Consider the following 22017-nt stretch of genomic DNA (forward strand, 5'->3'; position numbering starts at 1 on the left):
ATATCGAGTAGTGAGCAGTCGGTAGTTCTTGGTACAGCTTGAGACTCCATGGGAGCTCTCCTTTTTCTTCTTTTTCTACTATTCTACTTGTCTAAAGAAAAAACTAAAAATCCGAACTTTCTATCTTTCCACTGCTTCACCTACTTAAAGGGAAAGACAGGGGCCAAAATCGGTACAACTTTCGTACCCTTTCAACAGAAAAGTCAACTAAAAATACTACAACTGAAATAAAAAGAAATGATTACAAATCCATTAACCCTTGAACACTCAAGGGGGTGATACTTCATGTCATCTTGCTACTTTTAGAAATCCCATCGTAACACACTGTCACCTGCCGCTCTGCCTCTACCTCTGCCACTTCTGATCTGTCGTTGTCCGTCATTGGATAATTCGGCGTTTGACCGCTGGATACAAGTAAGGCTCCACTCCTCTTTGGCGTTAGCGAAACAAGCTGTTTCCAGCGAGTTTAGCATTTATCCTTGCTTATCTGCACAAGGACAGTCATTAGCCTTTATTTCTTACCAAATGACATAAAAAACACCCAAATTCCCTTATAAATACTATGTTAAACTTAGTCAATTTCATGCCTAACAATAATATTGTGATTCTTGTACTGAGGAACAAGATCCCATGTCTTATTATCAAGTAGTGCTATGATTTTATCAAACATCGCCATTCTAGGGATTTGTTGGCTTTACCGAAATAGGTCAGATGCCTCGGACATAGGAGAAGGAGGGGGAGTGAGGGTTTATGGGTCAGGTGTAGGGAGAGGTAATATTTCAGTTGAGTTTGGCTTTATCTCGGGTGGGAACTGGTTGAGGTTGTTTAGGGTTCAGGGGTCAGGGTCAGGTTTGTCTATTTATGGTGAGTCGGGGTAGATTGAGGGATCAGGAGGTTAGGTGGGTTGTTGTCTTGAATTTCAGGCAATAGTGTGGAAGGTTGGGGTTCAGCTAATGTGGCAGATTGGGTGGGTATGTTATTTATATTGGGGGGTGGGTGATATTGAGGGAGGGTACTCATCTTTTATTTTTTTAAAGATTTTTTTCCTGGCTTAATATGTTTTTAATTTTTATTCCTTTCGTTTATACTTGGATTATGTGGTTTTGAGCATGTCGAATTGGGTCTTTTTATTTTATTTTTGTTTTGTGTGGGTTCAATCTTGAGACCATGTTGAAATTTTGTTTGATAATCAAACGTTCGTCTTCCCTACAACGGCTACATTCTCATAGTTTGGATGCACAAGAGTTCTTCCTGTATCTGAACAACTTGTACTTGATGTGGGGTTTAATGAATTTTTCAATATTTATGTGTTAGGGAAATCTTTCATCATCACATGTTTGTGACTAATTTCACCTTTTACATTTGGCAGAAACTGTCGTGCTATTGCTAATATAGGTAATTTGGTAAATGATCAAGCAAATGATGTAAAGGCCTAAGATCACATTTCATGCTCTGTGTGGTTTGTATGTCTGATTAATTTCTTGACTAGCGTTTTCTAAAATTTGATTGAAGATTTTGGGACAATTTACAGTTCACTTTTTAATGAAAAACATATTCAATTTCATATCTAATTTATAAGTTGCTAACACAATACAATGCTCTTTGTTTCTCTTATTGTCTTCTATGAGTTTCACAATAAAATTAAAATGCCTTTTAAGTTGTGAAGACATGCCCTTCATATATTATGATAATAACATTGTTCTTTGAAATTAGTTGAAGATTGTGATAATTATATTGTTATTTTGTGTTCAGGAAGGAGACCTTCAAGCTACACTTCGTGTTATTTTAACTACTTTCAGTTCTTACTATTATATAGTGGTATTATGGGGTTAAAACCCCAAATTATATGGGCACAACATATCACTAGTAGAAAAACGTTCATTTGTATCGTTGTATTTGCATCGGTCCTTTTTAACACGCGATGCAAATAACGCATTTGTATCGGTCCTTTACTAGGGGCCGATGCAATTGTCATTAGGTACAATATTTGCGTCGGCCCTTTAGTAGGGACTGACGCAAATACATTTGCTATTTGCATCGGCCCCTTCTTAAGGGCCGATGCAAAAGCCCATTTATCTTTTTACATCGGTCTCTTAACAGAGGCCGATGCAAATACTTAAGTTATTTGCATCGACCCTTTCTTAATGGCCGATGCAAAAAACCATCCATGTATTTACAACAGCCCTTTTTATAGGACTGACATAAATACACTTATCATTTGTATCAGCTTTTTGTAGGAGTCGATGCAAATGCAAAATTACCTTTTCCTCTACCTTCACTAAACAAAAATTGCATACTGATTTCAGTCTAGTCTTCTTCTCGTCAAGCAGGAATTATTGACGACGCTGGAAAGGTAACCTAGATCCATTTACATTGAAGCAGCTTCCTTCAACCTTTCATCTCTCACATTTAGACAAGCACAGAGGAGACTCAGTAAAGGTAAGCCCTTTCTGAGGGATAAAAAGAAGCGTAATATTCAAAGGCATGCCTCGTCTGTCTTAGGCGAGTCGTATGCTTTGTTCATTTTGTAGGCATCGAGTGCATATACCCCATATGCCTTGGTTTAGTGAAGAAGGTTGGAAGACGGGATTACACAACTGCTCTAAGTGAAGAAAGCCAAGAGGAAGCCTAAGCAAGTGAAGTTATGATCATTTGTTTGTTCGAAGTCTTCATTCATGTTCATCTGCTCCTTTTCTCCCCACCACACCTCTGCATCAATCTTGTCTCCTCCCTCCGACTCTTCTCTCCAGGATGCATTCAATCTTCCCTCCGACTCTTCTTTCATCTCTCTCGACATCAGTTGCCTAATTCCCTTCGTCGATTTCAGTCAGGTAATTTAACTGTTACGTTTTCATTTGCAATTTTAGGGGTTTCTTTTCTGGTTGCTGATTTTGTGTTGTTTTCTCTTTTTCGTTCTGCTCCTCACTCCCTCTCTCAATGCTTTTCTGAAATGTCATAGTGATTGAGACAGATATACTCTCTTGCAATTTCAGTTTCCACATTGGTTGAATTACTTGAAAGAATTGCTGCACATTGGGTATAAGTTACTGTAATTTTGGGTATAAGTTATACTCCCTTGCAATTTTGGGTATACGTTATTAGGGAAAAGTACAAAAATAAACCTTGTGGTTACACCTATTTTCTATCACAACCTTGCGGTTTAAAATTTTTCAAAATGGTACAATGTACTTCAAACCGTTAGCAAACATAAGCATTCTTGTCAAACGTCGTTATTTGTGCTGAGCTGGCAATTTTGGTCAAATAGTCAATGGGGGTATTTTTGACATTTTCCATCATATCCTTCTCTGTAGTAGTTCGCCTCTCCTTTTCTATAGCAGCTTCGCCGTGACGAAGTAGTTTTGCCTCTCCTTCTCCATAGCAGCTCCACCGTAACAGTCCCATCGTAGGAGCTCCGCCTTCTGCCATCGTTTTCCTAAGTCTCACCTTTTCTTTTTCTTCTGCTACTTTCTCAACCTTCTGATTTTTCTAATTACCCACTAAAATTAAATTGCAATTATATATGTATGTTCAATTTCATGACTCCATTCTTCTTTTCTGTTCAATTTCAGTTTAGATAAAAGATATGCATGTTCTGATACTTCCCATTTTTACGCTTCAGAAAACTCCATTTCGTAGTCCCTTTTGCATGCCCCGAAAACACAACATCATCGGCGACTTGAAAGAAAAACTCCGAGTAGATGAAGATGGAAACATCGAAGGTGTCGAATAGCCTGAAATTTTATAAGATGGTGTGAAATAATGAAAAACAGAGTACGAGGATTCAAATCCATCGCTATCACACATGTTCACCTTCTTATCTTCTTCCATTGTTCTGCCGGTGGCAGCAGCCAGATGTTTCACTTTCTTCCCCCGTATTCTTTTTTACTTTCTGCACTTTTTTCAACAAATACACCTTCACATTCTTCACTGCAGATCGTGGTCACTCGAGAGAGGAGAGAACAAGAACAAGGAAGAAGAGGGAGAAAATGTAAAAAAATACCCCCATTGACTATTTGACCAAAATTGCTAGCTCAACACACCATTTGACAAGAATGCTTATGTTTGCTAACGGATTGAAGTACATAGTACTATTTTGAAATTTTTTAAACCATAGGGTTGTGATTGAAAACAAGTGTAACGATAATGTTTATTTTTGTACTTTTCCCAAGTTATTATTTGAAAGAATTGTTGCACATTGGGTATAAGAATTGTTGCACATTGAAACAAATATACTCTCTTGCAATTTCAGGTTCCACATTCGTTGTGCTCCTCACTCCCTCTCTCAATGCTATCATCCAGGTACTTATTGCATATTGTTTTATTTGGAATTCACATAAATTATAATTTTAGCGTTGATTGTCTTTTATCGGGATATGGTAGACGTGTTGAAATTTGAATCAGAACAATCACTCTAACATCAAAATCAGGTGGTGAAAATTTATCTTTATCATCTATTACTTTTGAAGGATTCCATTGCTTTGTTATTTTGACTGGTAAATTTATAGTTTTGAAGGATTCCATTGCTTTTCAATAGTTCATAATTCTATTAATAATGTATTTATATAATGTGATTAGTTGCCAGACTATGAATTAAGGTGGACGTATAGTTAAGTGGATTTATCTTAAACTAGAAATTTGTAGAATGGTAGCTGAAGATTTAAATTATTGTTTGTGCTGTAAAAGTCAAAATTATTTTTGTTTGTTAGGTGTTTTGTTTATTATATATGTATCACTTTTTTTTTATTATTATTATTATTATTATTATTGATGAAGGCAAGAATGGAAGATTTTCTGGTTGTTTTGATACCAATGTAATGCAAAAGGTTCACCCGACTAGCATGAATTAATTGAAATGTTACCCCATCCAATCATCTATAGTAAATTTCCTAGTAGCTTAAAAGTTCATTTTGGACTTGATTTTTGTAATTAATAATCATTATCTGTGTTTTGATTGGCAGGGGATGTGTCTATTGTTCCTGATGTATAAAACAAAGAAAGAATAATTTTAGAAAATTCTTGCTCTCCGAATAGACTTGCACAAATGATATCATCTAGGTGGTTTGTGTCCTGCTCCCTGACCCCTGGGCTCACTGAATAGTCATTGACGAATTATGTAAACTTATTAATATGATTTTCATTAACATAGTTTTGCAGAATCATAATTTATTGCGATTTTTGCACAATTATGATTGTTCTTTACTACCAAAAGGTTGTTATGATGATTTGTCGTTTGCTGCTAGCTTTGTTTTGTGATTATAGGATTTCTGCATACATTGTTCAAGCTAAATCCACAATGTTTCACTTTTACAACTAAGCATGTATAAGCTCATGCTTTTTTTTTATCTAATTATTAATTAAATCCCACTTATTGTTTTTATAAAACTAGGAATCTCTGATTTCAATTTTGAAGTTTGTTCTCCCAAGTACGGGAAGAGATTTGTCTATAAAACAAATAGATATGCCAATAAAAGAAATATGAAAACAGTTTAGTAGTTAAATGCGGTAAACACTTAATTGTGAACTAGAGTTATGAATTTATGATTGTAGGGAAAATACGTTGACGTGAATTATTATATGTTGACCTTTTTCTGGACTTTCATTTTCAGAATTGATTTGAAGTATGTAGCTAAAGAAAATGTGTTAGTTATGAATATTTGGAGTGATCGAGGGATGATGGAAGTGCAGATGAAGTAATCGGATTTAAAGAAGAGGGAAGCACTAGGAATGCACATGGTCAGTTAACCATTTCATTAACAAAAACTATTAACCAGTCCATTTAATTCGGTTAATCATATTTCGGTTAACATATTACCTCGGTCGATTAATCCATATTTCCGTCGGTTAACTATTAGTGACTTTTCGTATCAAATATCACTTTAAATCTATAATTATTCACTTTAAAATAAATATATAATTATTTAAATATTAAATACAAATATTGAACTTCAAATTTAATTAACAAAATCGCCAAAACAAATAAATTTTAAGTTATTTTAATATTTTTAACTTAAAAATTAAATATAAATATGTATATTTATATGTTGATAATTAAATTTCTACTTATCGGTTTATTTTTTGGTTTCAGTTGACCATCGGTTTTTGAAATGAAAAAACCGTAACCTAGTCTACAATTACGGTTAACCTATTTTTAGGTCCGGTTTTGAAAATCGGTTTTTCGCTTTTTTGGTTAGTTTTGTGCAACCCTAGGAATGACGGCTCTAGTTCCTGAGAGGATATTTTGTTTTGGCTCACTGTTTCTATTTTGGTTATTTGTGTGTAAATTTATAATTATTTAGTTAGCTTCAACTTGATTTATTAAACTTTTTGGTTTCATTAATAAAACCGTTTTAACTAGCATGTTGTTGTTGTGCCTCCTCCAGATGACAAAGGTAACTTTTGGGTTGGAGGGACCAGTGCCCATCTTGCTGCTGTGCTATAGGGGCTGCCGAAAGTCATTGCGGGGATTAATCAAGTCTTTCACCCCGACATCGAAATCGAGTGGTGATGATGTGGATGACGTCCAATCTATTATTTTGATTGGTAAATTTCTACTTTTGAAGGATTCGATTGATTTTCAATAGTTCATACTAGATTTGTCTTGAAATAGAAATATGTAGAATGGTACTTGAAGATTTAAATGAGCATTTGTGCTGGAAAAATTGAACTTATTTTTGTTTGTTAGGCATTTTGTTTATGATATAGTATGAATCACTTTTTTTATTATTATTGATGAAGGCAAGAATGAAAAATTTTCCGATTGTTTTGATATCATTGTAATACATAAGGTTTCCACCTGGATGGTATGAATTAATTGATATGTTGCCCCATCCAATCATTTATAGTCAATTTCCATGTAGCTTAAAAGTTCATTTTGGACTTGATTTTTTGTAATTAATAATTGTTATTTGTGATTTGATTGATAGAGGATGTGTTTATTGTTTCGGGTGTATATAACATAAAAAAAGAATAGTTTTAGAAAATTCTTGCTCTCCAAATAGATTTGCAAAAACGACATCATCTGGATGGTGTGCGACCTACTCTCTAATCCTGGACTATTATGAAATTGATTTCAGCAATGCATCTTTATGGTTTGTCAAATTTTTGACGAGGCAAATTAAATAAAGGAGAAGATTCAAAGGGGTAAGTAGTTACTAGTGTTGTGGCTTTGAGAGTGAGTTTTTTTTCCTTTTGAAAAAACTTTGAGAGTGAGTTTTATCAAATTGTAATTCAAGTAATTTTTTTTAACAGGGATTTGTTATGCATAATTAAAGAAAAGTTTTAGCCGAAGCTTAAAATTTGTGAATATGATTTCGATTTTTTATTGATAATTTCAATGTTTAATTTGAAGTTCTAGCATTTCTTCCAGTCTTTTTCCTATAGAAAATTATGGATTCTTCTTCAAGTTAATATTTTTTTTGGCGATACTTAAGAGTATTTTATTACCTCAAATTTCCATTCTTCTAACCAGTCAATATTGTACCGTGCCATTAAATGAGTTAGGAGAATCATTGATTTTCTTTGGCTCAATCATACATTATATTATCTAAATTTAAATGGAATCAATATCTCTTGATTATTTAATTCGATATGATAATAATTAATAGCCAATGAAGATTATTTTACATGTCACATTATATTTGTTCGCTTTCTATGTGGCAATTTCAAGTGTTAAAAAGAAAAAAAGAAAAAAAAAACAAAGTTAAAATATATAATTATAATTAAAAATATGTTTTTTTGATAAAGTTTTTTTTTATAAAGTTTTAATAGTGTGAAGTGAGTTATTTATTATATTTTGACAAAACACATTGTTTAGTCCTTGTATTTTGAAAATGTTAGGGACTAAATAGTTCACTGAGAAAAATGTTAGGGATCTTACCATGTGTTTTTGAAAATACAGGGACTAAACAGTGTATTTTGTCAAAATATAGGGACTAATAAATTAATTACCCATATAATTACTTATCCATTTTTTTTTTGTTTAAAGTTTTTATAGTATATATCCTTTTTTTTTAAATAAATAAACATATTAACCAAAATGGGAAAAGAAAAAGGCCTAAAGCTAGCTAAACTTTAAAGGCCCAATACATTAGTAATTGAATTGGACTTAAAAAATTTGAGGAAATTACACCAATAGTTACATATTAAATATATTTTACAATTAATACTAGTCTTTTATTGGCTTTTATCACTTCTTTATTTTTTATTAGTTAGAATATCAAAAGTCTATTTTTTTATTATTTTATTATATTTAAACCATTACTCTATTTTTTTCTTGAAAAAAACAGTTATCTTATTTTTTTTCTTAAAAAAAAAATAGTTACCCTATTTTGATAAAAGTAACCGAATAAAATTGCAAAAATCTGTACTAAAACTAGAATTAGGTCCGTGCAATGCACGGATTACATGATTTTACTCTATTAAATAAATATAATTTTGATATTAAATATTAATCAAAGTTATAAACATATAAATGTCACTTATTGTGTCATTTTTCGACTTGTGTAGAATTTTCTATAATCGAATAATCTTTGTTGTAATATTTAACAAATTAGTCTAAATTGAATAAATTTTTAGATATTAAAATTGATTGTACTTGAGATAATTTGTTAAATATTACCAACTTCAAAACTGAATTAATATCTAAACTTCAATTTAGACTAAATTAAACTTGGCAGTGTGGTTTAGAGATCAAATTGACCTTAAATTCAATTATAATTTGAAAAACAAATAAATTCATTTGTATTTTTTTTATGTATATTTAATAAAATGGATATACTAAATTATTCCATATGATTTAGTAATTTGATACTTGAAATAAATAAAAAACCTATTTTTATCTGCATCTACTCCAATTATAATTTAAAAATTAAATTAACTCCTAATAATCCAATGTTTTAAAAAAATAAAATAATAATAATAGCTTTATGTTTGAAAAAATAAACTCATTCTTATCTTTATTAATAAAATTGATATAATATTTTTTTTGGTTCGTAAGTGTATCCACCGCCGACAGTAGTGACTATTATTCACTTTCGCATATGGTTTGCACCTCTAAAAAAAAAAGGGCGGCCCGGTCGCATTACGCGTCCCCGCTGAGCGAGGGTCCGTGGAGGGGTCCCACCACAAGGGTGTATTGGGGGCAAGCCTTCCCTTGCCAATTTAATTGGCAAGAGGCCACTCCTAGGACTCGAACCCGTGACCTCTGGTCACACGACAACAACGTTTTACCGTTGCGCCAAGGCTCGCCCTCTATATGGTTTGCACCTCTATTGATATAATATTTTTATTTATCTTGCATTACACCGTTAATTTATTTTGGAACAATAATAAAATATTATTTAAAAATAAAGCTAAAATAGTGTAACTAAATATATGAATAATTAATGTTATTAATGTTATTTAGAATTTTCTCCAAAAGCTACATTATGAGTACACTTTTTTTTTTCTCAACACAAATATGAATTCTCAATCATTCTTTATTTATAAATTTTGAAATTGTCCTATACATCTCCAACAGATCAAACCATATGCATCAAATGATGATGCTTTGATTTTGATGCATCATATATTATTATATTGCCTTTTTTTCTTTTTGATTTATTTTTATATATAAAAATATGGTTTTGTGAATATTGTTTGAAAATAGATTGAAGATGTTCATAACATAATTTTGAATATATAAAATAGAATATTGATTTTTGTGTTAAAATTCCTCAAATTTGTCCATAACAAAAATATGTCATAATATTCATTTGGATCCCGAAACTAAAGTTTGAAATCAATTAGGACTTTAAACTATCAAAATCACCAATCAAGTCCCTGAATTAAGTAAAAATCATCAATTGAGTTCTTATTCTAAGCAAAAATCATCAATTGAATTCTTATCGAAAATCATTCGGGTTAAACAGTTTTAGACCATCTTCCCCAAATCCATTTTGAACCACACTAAGATCATTACAGTCCATGTCAAATAGTCATAATTTCTGATTTTAGAATAACACAAGGACTCAATTGATAATTTTTGCTTAGTTCAGGAACTTAACTGATGATTTTGATAGTTTAAGATACTAATTGATTTTGAAATTTTAATTTAGGGGTTAAAATGAGTATTATGCCCAAAAATATTCTTCAAAACTGGCGTTAAATTTGCCCATTGTTTGAAAATATTTAGTTTGACAGGTTTCACAATTATTAAAAAAATCCCTTATAAAATCATTTATTTAGATAAAAAAAAAAATAAGGGAGTTCATTGTTTGTTTGTTGAAAAGTGATAAATTGTAATTTAAAGTCTGTAAATCATAATAAAATTCTAACTGAACTCGTTTTTTATGAAAAAATATTCTAGACAGTGGCTTAAAGATTCAAAGCTACAGCTACAGAATAGCCAATTTATGAAAGAAAAATACTTTTATATCACCTGAAATGTTCCAAATATCAGCTTTTTCATATTTATTCCCTGCACTATGTTTAAAAAAAATCACATTCATGTTCCTCTTGTTGTCATCTTATGCCAAAGCTTCTCTTGCATGCTCTAAAGGCCTGTCAAAGTAGCATTGTTATCTGCACTAACTTTGTGTTCTCCTCAATCTTGGCCTATCATAAGTAATTAATGTCACTCCCAGCTTGAATTGAGAGGAGAGTGGAAGTTTGAAGCGGGTCTGGAGAATTTAATACAGTAGATTGCATTTCAAACTTGAAGGAAATGGTATCATGAAAAGCATGCGTGCAAAAATCAAATATGAATCTAAACAATGTGGATTTCATTTTCAGCTCTCACTAAACAGGTATTGTCCATTTCTATAATTATAGTGTGATTGTTTAGGAGAAGAACTGAAATACAATAACTCTTTGTTAAGTGAGTAGAAAGTAATGAATAATTGCTACCTGATTAGTATTTTTCATTCCTTCGCCCATTAGATGCTCCATAGCAGCTAACCAACTGAAATAAAGTTATGCAGCTTGAAAGAGATAAATTACTTCAAAAAGTTTTCAATTCCAAATTTCAATCTTAAAATTCAACATGTAATTTAATCTACAATCTGGCTTCTTCAAAAAATTTAAATGGTTATACGAACTGCATTAATTCATTAAAAGAAGTGTATCCATTAACCAAGTTCATCATCTAAACAGAAAGAAAGGAAACAGAAAAACAGAAACTTACTTGAGACCATTTGCAGCAGGTTCTCCTTCAGGAAACCGATAAAAGAATATCCCAAACCTTTCCAACTCCTCTCTAATCTTCTCATTCTCAAATGACAGTTCCAACTCTCGATGAGTATATCGAGTGCCCTGATTTGAATTCCCAACTCTGTGCTTATCCCTATAAACTGTACAAGAAGTTGTCTTTGTGACGAATCTCGATTAAAAATCGTTAGATTAATGTGTTTAAGTTTATCTCAAACAGTTTTTCAAGAGAAGTTGGGTTTAGTTAGGTTTAAGGTGTTTAAGTTTATCTCAAATATTTTTTTACGTTTTAACATTAATAAAAACAATTTAAAAATACTAAAATTTTATAAATTGACACCTTAGCAAAACAACTCCGTCTGTGAGGGTCACTTGGTGGCCTTTACAGTCGGTCTCAAGCCCGGACAAAGGAGGAGGGTTGCGGTAGGTTTGTGGCGGCCAGCGTAAAACTTAGCCACATCTTATGACATGAACCATAATATAAATACCGTTGGGGCGTTCCCTACTCAGCGACGCGCTGCACTTCCTAGACCCGGGTGTAGTGATAAATGTGCAAGGGTTGCTAGGTCGTCGCCCCGAAGCGGCGCGCCACCCCAGGACCCGGGGGTGGTGTCAAATATGCAAGGGTTGCGGGTAAATAAGCTAGTCCACGGTAATGGTAGGGGTAGGGGTAAGGGTAGTAGGTTACGCTTTGGGACATGGAACATAGGTTCTTTGACAGGAAGATTAGCTGAAATCGTAGATGTTATGAAGAGGAGGAGAATAAATATATTATGCCTACAAGAAACCAAGTGGGTTGGAGCCAAGGCTAGAGAGATAGCTCCTTGGGGTTATAAGCTTTGGTACTCAGGAAAGGATAAGGGTAGAAATGGAGTAGGTATTCTTATTGATAGGGAGTATATTGATGAGGTAGTAGCGGTGTCTAGGAAGAGCGATAGAATTATGAGTGTTAAGCTAGTGATAGGGGATGAGGTTGTGAATGTCATTAGTGCATATGCGCCACAAATAGGATTAGATGTGTCTATAAGACAAGCTTTTTGGGATGACTTAGAGGAAGTGGTGCAACAGGTTCCTAGGGATGAAAAAATGGTACTAGGGGGTGATCTCAATGGACACGTGGGTTCTAGGCGAGATGGGTTTGAGAGTGTTCATGGAGGGTATGGTTTTGGAGATAAGAATGAAGCAGGAAATGATATTTTGGAATTCGCATCAGCCTATGACTTGAGTATCATGAACACATGGTTTATGAAGAGAACATCCCACTTAGTGACTTATCGGAGTGGCGGTAATGCGAGCCAAATTGACCTCTTCTTAGTAAGGAGTGCTTGGAGTAAGAGTTATATTGATTGTAAGGTGATCCCTGGTGAGAGTACGACAACCCAACATAGAGTAGTGGTGCTAGATTTTCGAAGTAGGAAATGTATAAGAAAACAAACACCTCAAGTAGAGACTAAGATTAAGTGGTGGAAATTGCAAGGGGAGAATCAATAAAAATTTGTGGATGAGATGACCAAAAAAGATATTTGGACTTGCAATATGGATTCAGATATAGATTCGATATGGAATAAGATGGAGCATAGTATAAGGGAAGTAGCGAAGGAAGTTCTAGGGGAATCTAAAGGTAGCATGCCACCGGGTAAGGACACATCTTGGTGGACAGAAGAAGTACGACAAGCAGTAAAGAGTAAGAGAGAATCCTATAAACTATTGGGGAAATGTAGGAGTGACGAGAACTACGAAAAATACAAAGAGGCTAAAAGGGAAGTAAAGAAGGTCATACGAGATGCTAGAGCAAAGGTGAATCGGGATCTGTATACAAGATTGGATACGAAAGAAGGGGAAAGAGACATATATAGAATTGCTCGGATGAGAGATAGGAAGACGCGAGATCTCAGAAAAGTTAAATGTGTGAAGGATGTGGACCAGAAAGTCCTAGTTGGAGATAAGGATATCAAGGAACGATGGAGGTCCTATTTTAATGACTTATTTAATGGAGATCGCCAACAAGATGTTGGAGATATAAGTATCCATCACGATATGATAAATCATGAATGCCTGCGGAGAATTCAAAAGGGTGAAGTCAAAATGGCATTAAGTAAGATGAAGTTGAAGAAAGCAGTAGGACCTGATGGCATCCCTATTGAGATTTGGAGATGGTTGGGAGAAAGAGGAATCGAATGGTTGACGACGTTCTTCAACAAAATTTGGAGAAACAATAAGATGCCATCAGAATGGAGGAAAAGTACCTTAATCCCTTTGTATAAGAACAAAGTCGATGTCCAAGATTGTGCCAACTATCGGGGAATCAAATTAATGAGTCACACTATGAAACTTTGGGAGCGAGTGATTGAACAAAGGCTAAGGAGGACGGTGAAGATCTCGGAAAACCAGTTTGGCTTTATGCCGGGAAGATGAACTATGGAAGCCATCCATCTAATGAGACAATTAATGGAGCACTATCGAAATAAGAAGAAAGACTTGCATATGGTTTTCATTGACTTGGAGAAAGCATATGATAAGGTACCAAGGGAAGTACTTTGGTGGGCCTTGATAAGGAAAGGCATTTCGCGGAAATATATTGACATCATAAAGGACATGTATGAGGGAGTATGCACGAGTGTACGTACTAGTGTTGGGAAGACTGAAGAGTTTCCTATTACGATTGGAGTGAATCAAGGTTCCGCACTAAGCCCATTTCTTTTTGCCATCGTTATGGATGAACTAACAAGTTCACTTCAAGATGGTATACCATGGTGCATGCTGTTTGCAGATGATATTGTGTTGGTTGATGAGACGAAAGAAGGAGTGGAGATGAAGTTGGAACTATGGAGGCAAACTCTAGAATCTAGAGGCTTTAAGTTGAGTCGAAGTAAGACAGAATATTTGGAGTGTAAGTTTAGCGGCCGTAGGAGTAGGGAGGCAGGGACAATCACCCTAGATGGGAGAGTTGTTCAGGCCTCGGATTGCTTCCGGTATTTAGGATCTATTATCCAAACGGATGGAGAAGTAGATGGAGATGTTGCTCATAGGATTAAAGCTGGTTGGTCAAAGTGGAAGAGTGCTACGGGTTTCCTTTGTGATCCCGGCATGCCTAATAGATTGAAGGAAAAATTCTACCGGACGGCAATTAGACCAGCATTGTTATATGGTACGGAGTGTTGGGCAGTGAAACACTGCCACATCCATAAGATGTCGGTGGCGGAGATGCGTATGTTGAGATGGATGTGTGGTCACACGAGAAAGGACCGGGTGCGTAATGAAATAATTAGGACAAAAGTAGGGGTCACATCTATTGAAAATAAAATGAGAGAAAACCGACTAAGGTGGTTTGGCCATGTGAGACGTAGAGCGCTTGATGCGCCGGCTAGGAGAACCGAAGAGTGGCAAAGGGATGTAGTGGTGAGGGGTAGGGGAAGACCTAAGCAAACTTGGAGGAGGGTGATCGAGAGTGATATGAGTTTATTGGGAATTGAGGAAAATATGGTAGTGGATAGGACGGAGTGGAGGGAGCGAATCTGTGTCGCTGACACGACTTGATTTTCACGGTTTTATATGATGGTTCATGTTAGCCGACCCCGAATCATTTCGGGACTAAGGCTTTGTTGTTGTTGTTGTTGACACCTTAGCAAAACTCTTGACATTTCGCCACATCACCTAACTAAAGCTTTAAAATGATGTCAAGTGTTTCTTTTGTTCCACCTTTTATATATATAATAGATCACCTAACTAAAGCTTTAAAATGATGCTAAGTGTTTTTTTGTTCCACCTTTTATATATATACCAGATAAATCACCTAACTAAAGCTTTAAAATGATGTCAAGTGTTTCTTTTGTTCCACCTTTTATATATATAATAGATCACCTAACTAAAGCTTTAAAATGATGCTAAGTGTTTTTTTGTTCCACCTTTTATATATATAACAGATAAATCACCTAACTAAAGCTTTAAAATGATGCCAAGTGTTTCTTTTGTTCCACCTTTTATATATACCCAATCAGGATTTTTTGGACTAAATTCCAATATTATTAGGCTCGGACTGGACTGGACCGAGAACCGGCCAGACAACCGGTCTGAGCCACTTCGGTTTGTTGAATCCTCAACAAACCGGAAAGACCCGGGATAAAACCGGGACCTGACGGTCTGCCCGGGAGCCGGTGTGACCCCGGGTTTTTAAACTTTTTGTATTTTTTTAATTTATATTTATTATTTTTTTATCTAAACAATTAATTAAAAAAAACAAAATTGTTACAGAACCCTAAAAATAAAAATTAGAATTACTGTTAGCTGTCTCTTTCTTTCTCCCCCAAAATCATATTCGTATCCCGCCTCCTTCTTCCCACCCATCCAACGCCAGCACCTCCGCCTCCTTCCCACCCATCCAGCGCCTCCGCCTCCCATCGCCTCCGCCACTCCAGCTCCTCCGACTGCGTCGACTTCACAGCCTCACAGGTTTGTCGAAGAAATTCATTCCTAATTAAATGATATGGTGATTTACTGTTTTGATATGGTGATTTACTGCTTTTATATGGTCATTCCTAATTAAATGCCATGCTGGTTGATTTACCGATCGATCCATCCAAACCATCAGATTCGATTAGGGCCCGTGTGGTTGCTATTTTTCACGCTCCTGTTTGCATTTCAAAACAGGAGAGTTTTAGGTGTTTGGTTAGTTATCTCCTGTTTGACTTTTAAATCTGAAAAGCAGCATTAGGTAGGTGTTTGGTTAGTGACATGCTGTTTGCCTTTCACACCTGAAAAGCAGACTTTTTGGAAAAACAGATTTTTCAAACAGCAAACCGTAACAACAAACAGTAGATAAAACAAACGGACCCCAAATAACCCATGACTCAATTACAAATCCAGTTTAATATCCTTAATATCCGGTCCGGTTGTAATAATATTGCTAATTCTATAAGATCCTGATTTATAAAGTGGGCAGCCGCTGTGCTGGAGACCTAATTACTTTAGCCCAGCCCGTGGACTAAAACAGCGTCGTCGTTCGGGTCCATAGATAGGCACAAATAAAATAAAACAAAAAGCAGATAGTAAGCTAAGCTCCCCTCCAATTTATAGTTTCTTTGCTCACTGCACCAGCCAGCCGTCTGTCTCCCTCCCTCCCTCCGATCTCCGCTGCACGACGCCGCCCTTTATCCGCCGTCCCGACTTCCGCCCCTTTCTCTGGCGGTGAAGGCTGAAGGGAAGGAAGGTAATCTCATATTATTTATTTTTTTAGCTATCAAGTTTAAGCTTATTGTTAATTGAAATTTTTAAAAAAGCTATTTGATAAAAAAGCATTAGATATAATTTAGCTCTCTAACTTAGCATCTGTGTTCAAATTAGTCGACAAGTGCCGCCTACCTCACTGCCGCTGCCTTTGCCGGTTTTTGGTCACCCTTCGTTACTGGTCAATTATTATCTACTGAACTTGGATTTTGGATTTTGCGATTTAGAGGTAATCTCTGTCATTCTGTATTCAATTTTCTTTTCTTTATTGCATATTCGTAAATGGGGTTAGGAAACCAAAGCTGTAGGAATCATTTTCAAGAGAATCTAAGCATTTTCTCCATTGATGAATATTTGAAATAGATAAGAATTTTTGGTTCTTTGAATTCTGGGTTATACTGAACGGTTTATCGTTAAAAAGCATACCTACGAAAAAAGAGATCTATTGGACTCAAAATAGAAGAAAAATATTTTTTACTGGGTCGTAGATTGAACTCGTCATGATTACTATGCTGTAGCTGATGATTGTTTCCTTTGGGTTTCTTCCAGATGTAAGCGTGTAAGTAAGGTTTGAATGTGATTTTTATTGTTGTTAGGTGCTACTTTCCCCTAATTTCATGGGGGAGCAATTACCATCATCTGTGCATGCCACAGTTTTCAAAGAATCTGAGCGCCTTGAAGATAAATGCCTCAAAATTGAGGGTTATGATTTTAACCGAGGAGTTGACTACTCTCAGCTTCTCAAATCCATGGTCTCTACTGGGTTTCAAGCATCAAACCTTGGGGATGCCATTGAAGTTGTTAACCAAATGGTTAGTTCTCGATAGTTTGGCTAGCTGCTTGTGTGGTCTGTATTTGTTTATAGTTCATGTCTACATCATACTGTATTAAATACTTTTGTTTCTTCTTTTTGGAAATACTCAATCTTTGATTGAAGCTAGATTGGAGGCTTTCTGATGAGGATATACCAGATGATTGCAGTGATGAAGGAAGGAATCAAGCTTATAGAGAATCTGTGAAATGCAAAGTCTTCTTGGGTTTTACATCGAATCTTGTTTCTTCAGGTGTTAGAGATACAATTCGCTACCTTGTTCAGCACCATATGGTGAGCTATTGATGTCTAAATTTGATCATGTTTTTCTTTTTTACTCTATATTTGAAGTCTGAGTTACTAAATACATCTGCAAATTTATTTGGGCAAGCACCTAAGAACTCATTCGCTACTATACGTGTATAGTTTATGTGGAAAGTCAAAATGTGAATCATCGTGACTCTTGAGTAAAGTACGCATTAAAATTTATAACTGTTGTTAATTTGTGAACTCCCTCAAGTGCTATACTGAATTTGAGAAGAGTATAATGGGATATAATATAACAAATTGATGAGTAATTGAATTTGAAAAGAGGAAGAAGGACATGGACATGAAAATTGGAACGCCATTGAAAAGTTGTGACTGTCCTTTATTTGTTTCAGGCAATGTGTTTAAAAAAGACAGTTTATGTGTGGCTTTGCTCCTGTTCCTTTTTTTTTTCTTTCAATATGGTGGTCATTTTCAAGCAACCTGTAAATGATTGCTCTAATTTATAGGTTACTTCTCTTTATTAGCGTTAAAGTTGTTTGAAGTTACTCTTCTGAAGTAGTTGCATTATTTTGATCACTTATAGGGCACCACGGACAGATATAATCCATTTTAATCTAGTGCTGGCTTAAGATTTTTTCAATTAACTTTGGTTATAACTTGCCTAAGAATTTTCAGAAGGCCAACATTTTTATCTTTTCCTTGTGCCTAATTATATAATAAAAACTTGTTGGTTCTAATATGACTGCAGGTTGATGTAGTGGTTACAACTGCTGGTGGGATAGAAGAAGATCTTATTAAATGTCTTGCACCTACATACAAAGGTGACTTTTCTCTGCCTGGAGCTCAATTGCGTGCTAAAGGATTGAACCGAATTGGTAACCTGTTGGTTCCGAATGACAACTATTGCAAATTTGAGGACTGGATCATTCCAATTTTTGACCAGATGTTGAAGGAACAAATCGAACAGGTAAATTTGCACTTCGGCTCATAATGTTTGTTTTCAGAATTCATTATGGGAAGCATGTTCTCACCTACTTATGAGAGAGATACTTCTCTTCACTTAATACTCTCATTTCTTTATAGGCATTCCATTTATTATGTTTTTGGAACTTTTATGTTGGGTTATAATCCCACCTTTTTTAGTTATTTGTTCCCTTTGTATGATGAAATTAGTTTATAAATTTTAAGTATATATATATTTTTTGTTTTTGCAGAATGTCTCATGGACACCATCAAAACTGATTGCTCGCCTAGGGAAAGAAATAAATGATGAGAGTTCATACCTTTATTGGGCATACAAGGTGAGTACCAAACCAAGATTAGCTTGAGTTTCTTTCTACATTCTTTATATATATATATATATATATATATTTTATGAGATTCTGATTTTTTTTTTTCATTGTTCTTTGTTTCTCTTGTTGTTTCTAGTTTGAAAATTCTACCATCTTTCAACATTACCTTTTTTTTAACTTCCCTGTTCTTGATATATAATGCATTAATAATTAATAATTAATTTTTTGATTTTTTTATATTACATTTTGCATGAATATTAATCTGTTATTTCAGAAAATTATAAGTGTAGGAATTAATGGCCGAATGGGCCTTGGCCGAAACTCGATCCATTAAGCATGCCCATAACCTTATGGGTTAGGGATTAGGGGTTTGCATAGTTATAAATAGATAACTAAAGGAGGCTAAACCAAGGATACTAAAAATATAGAGGCAAACGCCGGAAATCAACGAAGTCATCATGGTCCCTCTTCACCTGAAATTCAGTTAAAAGAACACTAGTAGATACAAAAACTCGACTTCCAACTGTTTTCGAAACATGTACCTTAGGGACTTTGCAATCAGAAGCATAGTGCCCTCTCTGCTGACAGTTGTAACATTTCACACATGAGATGTTCACTTTTTTCTTGTTAATTAAGCTAAGTTTCAAATGTTAGGTAAAGTTTAGTGAAAAAGCTAAACAACAGTTCGCTTGTATGTGTATGTGCTGAGACTGGAAAGTGGCTTATTTTCTAGAAAAAATATATTTATTGCATTATTTTTAATGGCTGAAAAAAGAGAAAGTCAGTTCATACATGCATTAGCATTCACTTGTAACTGATAGCTTGTTTGCACATTATAATATTTGGATCTTGCTGTCATTGTTGTCATGCTTTTCAAGTTTAGTTATCAGTATTTATTTGCATACACTACATTGGAGAAGTAGTGAATTGCCAGAACATTTGGAAAGGTTCTAGATAAACAAAATTGTAATCAAGTAGAAATGGGAGGGAAGAGTGAATTTTTTGTGCTTGCCTTGGTAGCTTTTAGTATTGAAATATAGGTTTTTCTTTAGTGTAGTGTAGCAGATGAAGTAGAACCTACCGAATCAGCGCTTATGCCTACCCTAAACTCCTCCATGTACTACTAGCAACCCAAGGGGCGGGATGGGGGGGGGGGGGGGGGGGGGGGGGGGGTGTTTGGTGCATTGCATTTGTATTTGATAAGCATCCTGGCTTTTTGCATCAAAGAAATTCTGTCTCTTAAAAGATGGCAGAGAAAATTGCTGCTGGAAGATAGTTTAGGTTGATTTCGTTTCTCCACATAACACTTGTTATTGCATCATATCACTTCCAGCCAATATCAGTGGCCAAAGATTGTGAACAAATAAGGTGGCTAGCCCTCAGAATCACATAACATAACTATTGGTGGTTTTCACCATATTATGGCTTATAGTTCTGTTTGGGTCATCTATAGTAATTAATTTTATTTTGGATAAATTGCAGAACAACATTCCAGTGTTCTGTCCAGGTTTGACAGATGGGTCTTTGGGTGACATGCTATACTTCCATTCTTATCGTAGCCCAGGTCTGATTGTTGACATAGTGCAAGGTAATATTTCTTGTTCCAGTATGTTCCTTCCCATCACCCATCGGGTCACCGCCTCATTTAGGAAGATGGTATATGGAGATCTTAATTGCTAATTTTTTTGTATAGATATCAGGGCTATAAATGGTGAAGCTGTGCATGCGGCTCCTAGAAAGACCGGAATCATTGTTCTTGGAGGAGGGCTTCCTAAGCATCATATCTGCAATGCCAATATGATGCGTAATGGTGCAGATTATGCAGTTTTCATCAATACAGCTCAGGAATTTGATGGAAGTGATTCTGGAGCTCGTCCTGATGAGGCTGTATCTTGGGGGAAAATTCGTGGATCAGCTAAAACTGTAAAGGTAAACATTATCTTTTCGTCCTTTTCATTTTTTCACTGTCAACTTCTATTGTTACTTAGATTTGAATGGTATTTGTGATTTTGGGCGTCTTGATTACAGTGGAATGTTAATATTCATTTCTTCTTCAAACCTTAATTTATAATTCATTGCTAATGTAATAATGATTCCTCTAAATTTGAACCAGGTGCATTGTGACGCAACCATTGCTTTTCCCCTACTGGTTGCTGAAACATTTGCCTCAAGGAGAAATGGATATGTCAAGGCCGTGGCTTAATGCAATATTTATCTGTTTGTGGTGATGAGCTAAGTGACATTTGAACTATTTTTAGGGTACCAATTAGGGATCTGACATAAGATGGACATAGATTGATTTAGGAATCTTTTACTTTTTTTACTCAGAGCTCAATCATACTGTTTTACATGTGTTCCATTGATTACTTATTAAAGCACGCCTGTGGAAGTCCGATTCATATCTTTCGGCATGGCACCTTGGTGGTTTCACTTTTGTAGAGAACATGGGAAACTGCACAAGCAAAGCTATTTTGGTGAGTGTTCATAATAATTAATTACACAATGAGAAACTCTTATTCATCAGATAATCAGAGGGGAGATGAAATATTTCCCCGAATGCAGTAATAATTAGTGGATTCTGCTACATATTATTGCCCTTTCTAATTTGGGATGACAGTGAAAATGTTTGTTTTTGTATTTTTAGTTTAATGGTAGCCTTCATAAAGTATGCTGCAAATGCCCTTGAAGTTAAATATGGTTAGTTCTAATGTTAGGTTCTTAGCTATAATCTTTCATTCTGAAGTTTGAGCAAATCAATTGTGAATGCATAAATTTTTGAAATTGTTTAGAAAATTATAGCATGAAGGATTAAAGCCCTATTTGGGCATTGTGATATCTAAAATTTTGTTATTTGTCCCTTGAGTTGTTATTCGGTAACTTTTGTCTCATGAGGTATTTCTATGAGTGACATTTAATTCATTTTTTTTTTATGGAAAATTAATTGATTTGTTAACTTTTGCTACGTGATATAATTTTTGACATTGACATGTCATATATACAAGACAATTGTTTTTAATTTTTTTTTTTCATACATGGTTACTTTGTTTTTTACAAAGTAAAGCTTACTTTGTTTTTTTCACCATTAGATGATGGTTGACTTTAACAAAGTAAGTTCATCAAATGGTTGTAAAAACAAAGTAAGCATAGTCTAATCCAAACTTAATGTGTTAATGTTTTACTTATTTATTCACATAAAAAATAAAACAATTGCAATGTACAGGTTAGGTGTAAAAAATT

At 34.7% G+C, this 22017-nt stretch overlaps 1 protein-coding gene and 1 long non-coding RNA gene across 5 annotated transcripts; one reads left to right on the forward strand and one right to left on the reverse strand.

Annotated features, from left to right (window-relative positions):
- Nucleotides 1-10423: 10423 nt before the first annotated feature.
- Nucleotides 10424-11376, reverse strand: LOC136217846 (uncharacterized). The gene is made up of 3 exons (XR_010683554.1): nt 11162-11376; nt 10885-10958; nt 10424-10658 (listed from the first exon to the last, which is right to left on the reverse strand). It is a non-coding gene; the product is annotated as an uncharacterized lncRNA (long non-coding RNA).
- A 4102-nt stretch (nt 11377-15478) lies between these two features.
- Nucleotides 15479-21179, forward strand: LOC136219666 (deoxyhypusine synthase). Of its 4 annotated transcripts, none has more exons than XM_066007153.1 (10): nt 15479-15633; nt 16279-16390; nt 16525-16636; nt 17004-17219; nt 17345-17512; nt 18237-18455; nt 18703-18789; nt 20263-20368; nt 20474-20709; nt 20894-21179. In XM_066007153.1, the coding sequence occupies exons 4-10, from the start codon at nt 17025-17027 to the stop codon at nt 20981-20983; spliced, it is 1101 nt and encodes a 366-aa protein (XP_065863225.1). In that variant the 5' UTR covers nt 15479-15633; nt 16279-16390; nt 16525-16636; nt 17004-17024; the 3' UTR covers nt 20984-21179. The 4 variants fall into 4 exon arrangements, with proteins under 4 accessions (XP_065863225.1, XP_065863224.1, XP_065863223.1 ...); XM_066007152.1 differs by having other exon boundaries at nt 15615-15633; nt 16258-16390; XM_066007151.1 differs by lacking the exon at nt 15479-15633 and having other exon boundaries at nt 16047-16390.
- Nucleotides 21180-22017: the final 838 nt, after the last annotated feature.

This window comes from Euphorbia lathyris, chromosome 2, assembly GCF_963576675.1.
Source record: "Euphorbia lathyris chromosome 2, ddEupLath1.1, whole genome shotgun sequence".
In the NCBI taxonomy this organism is placed as follows: Eukaryota; Viridiplantae; Streptophyta; class Magnoliopsida; order Malpighiales; family Euphorbiaceae; genus Euphorbia; species Euphorbia lathyris.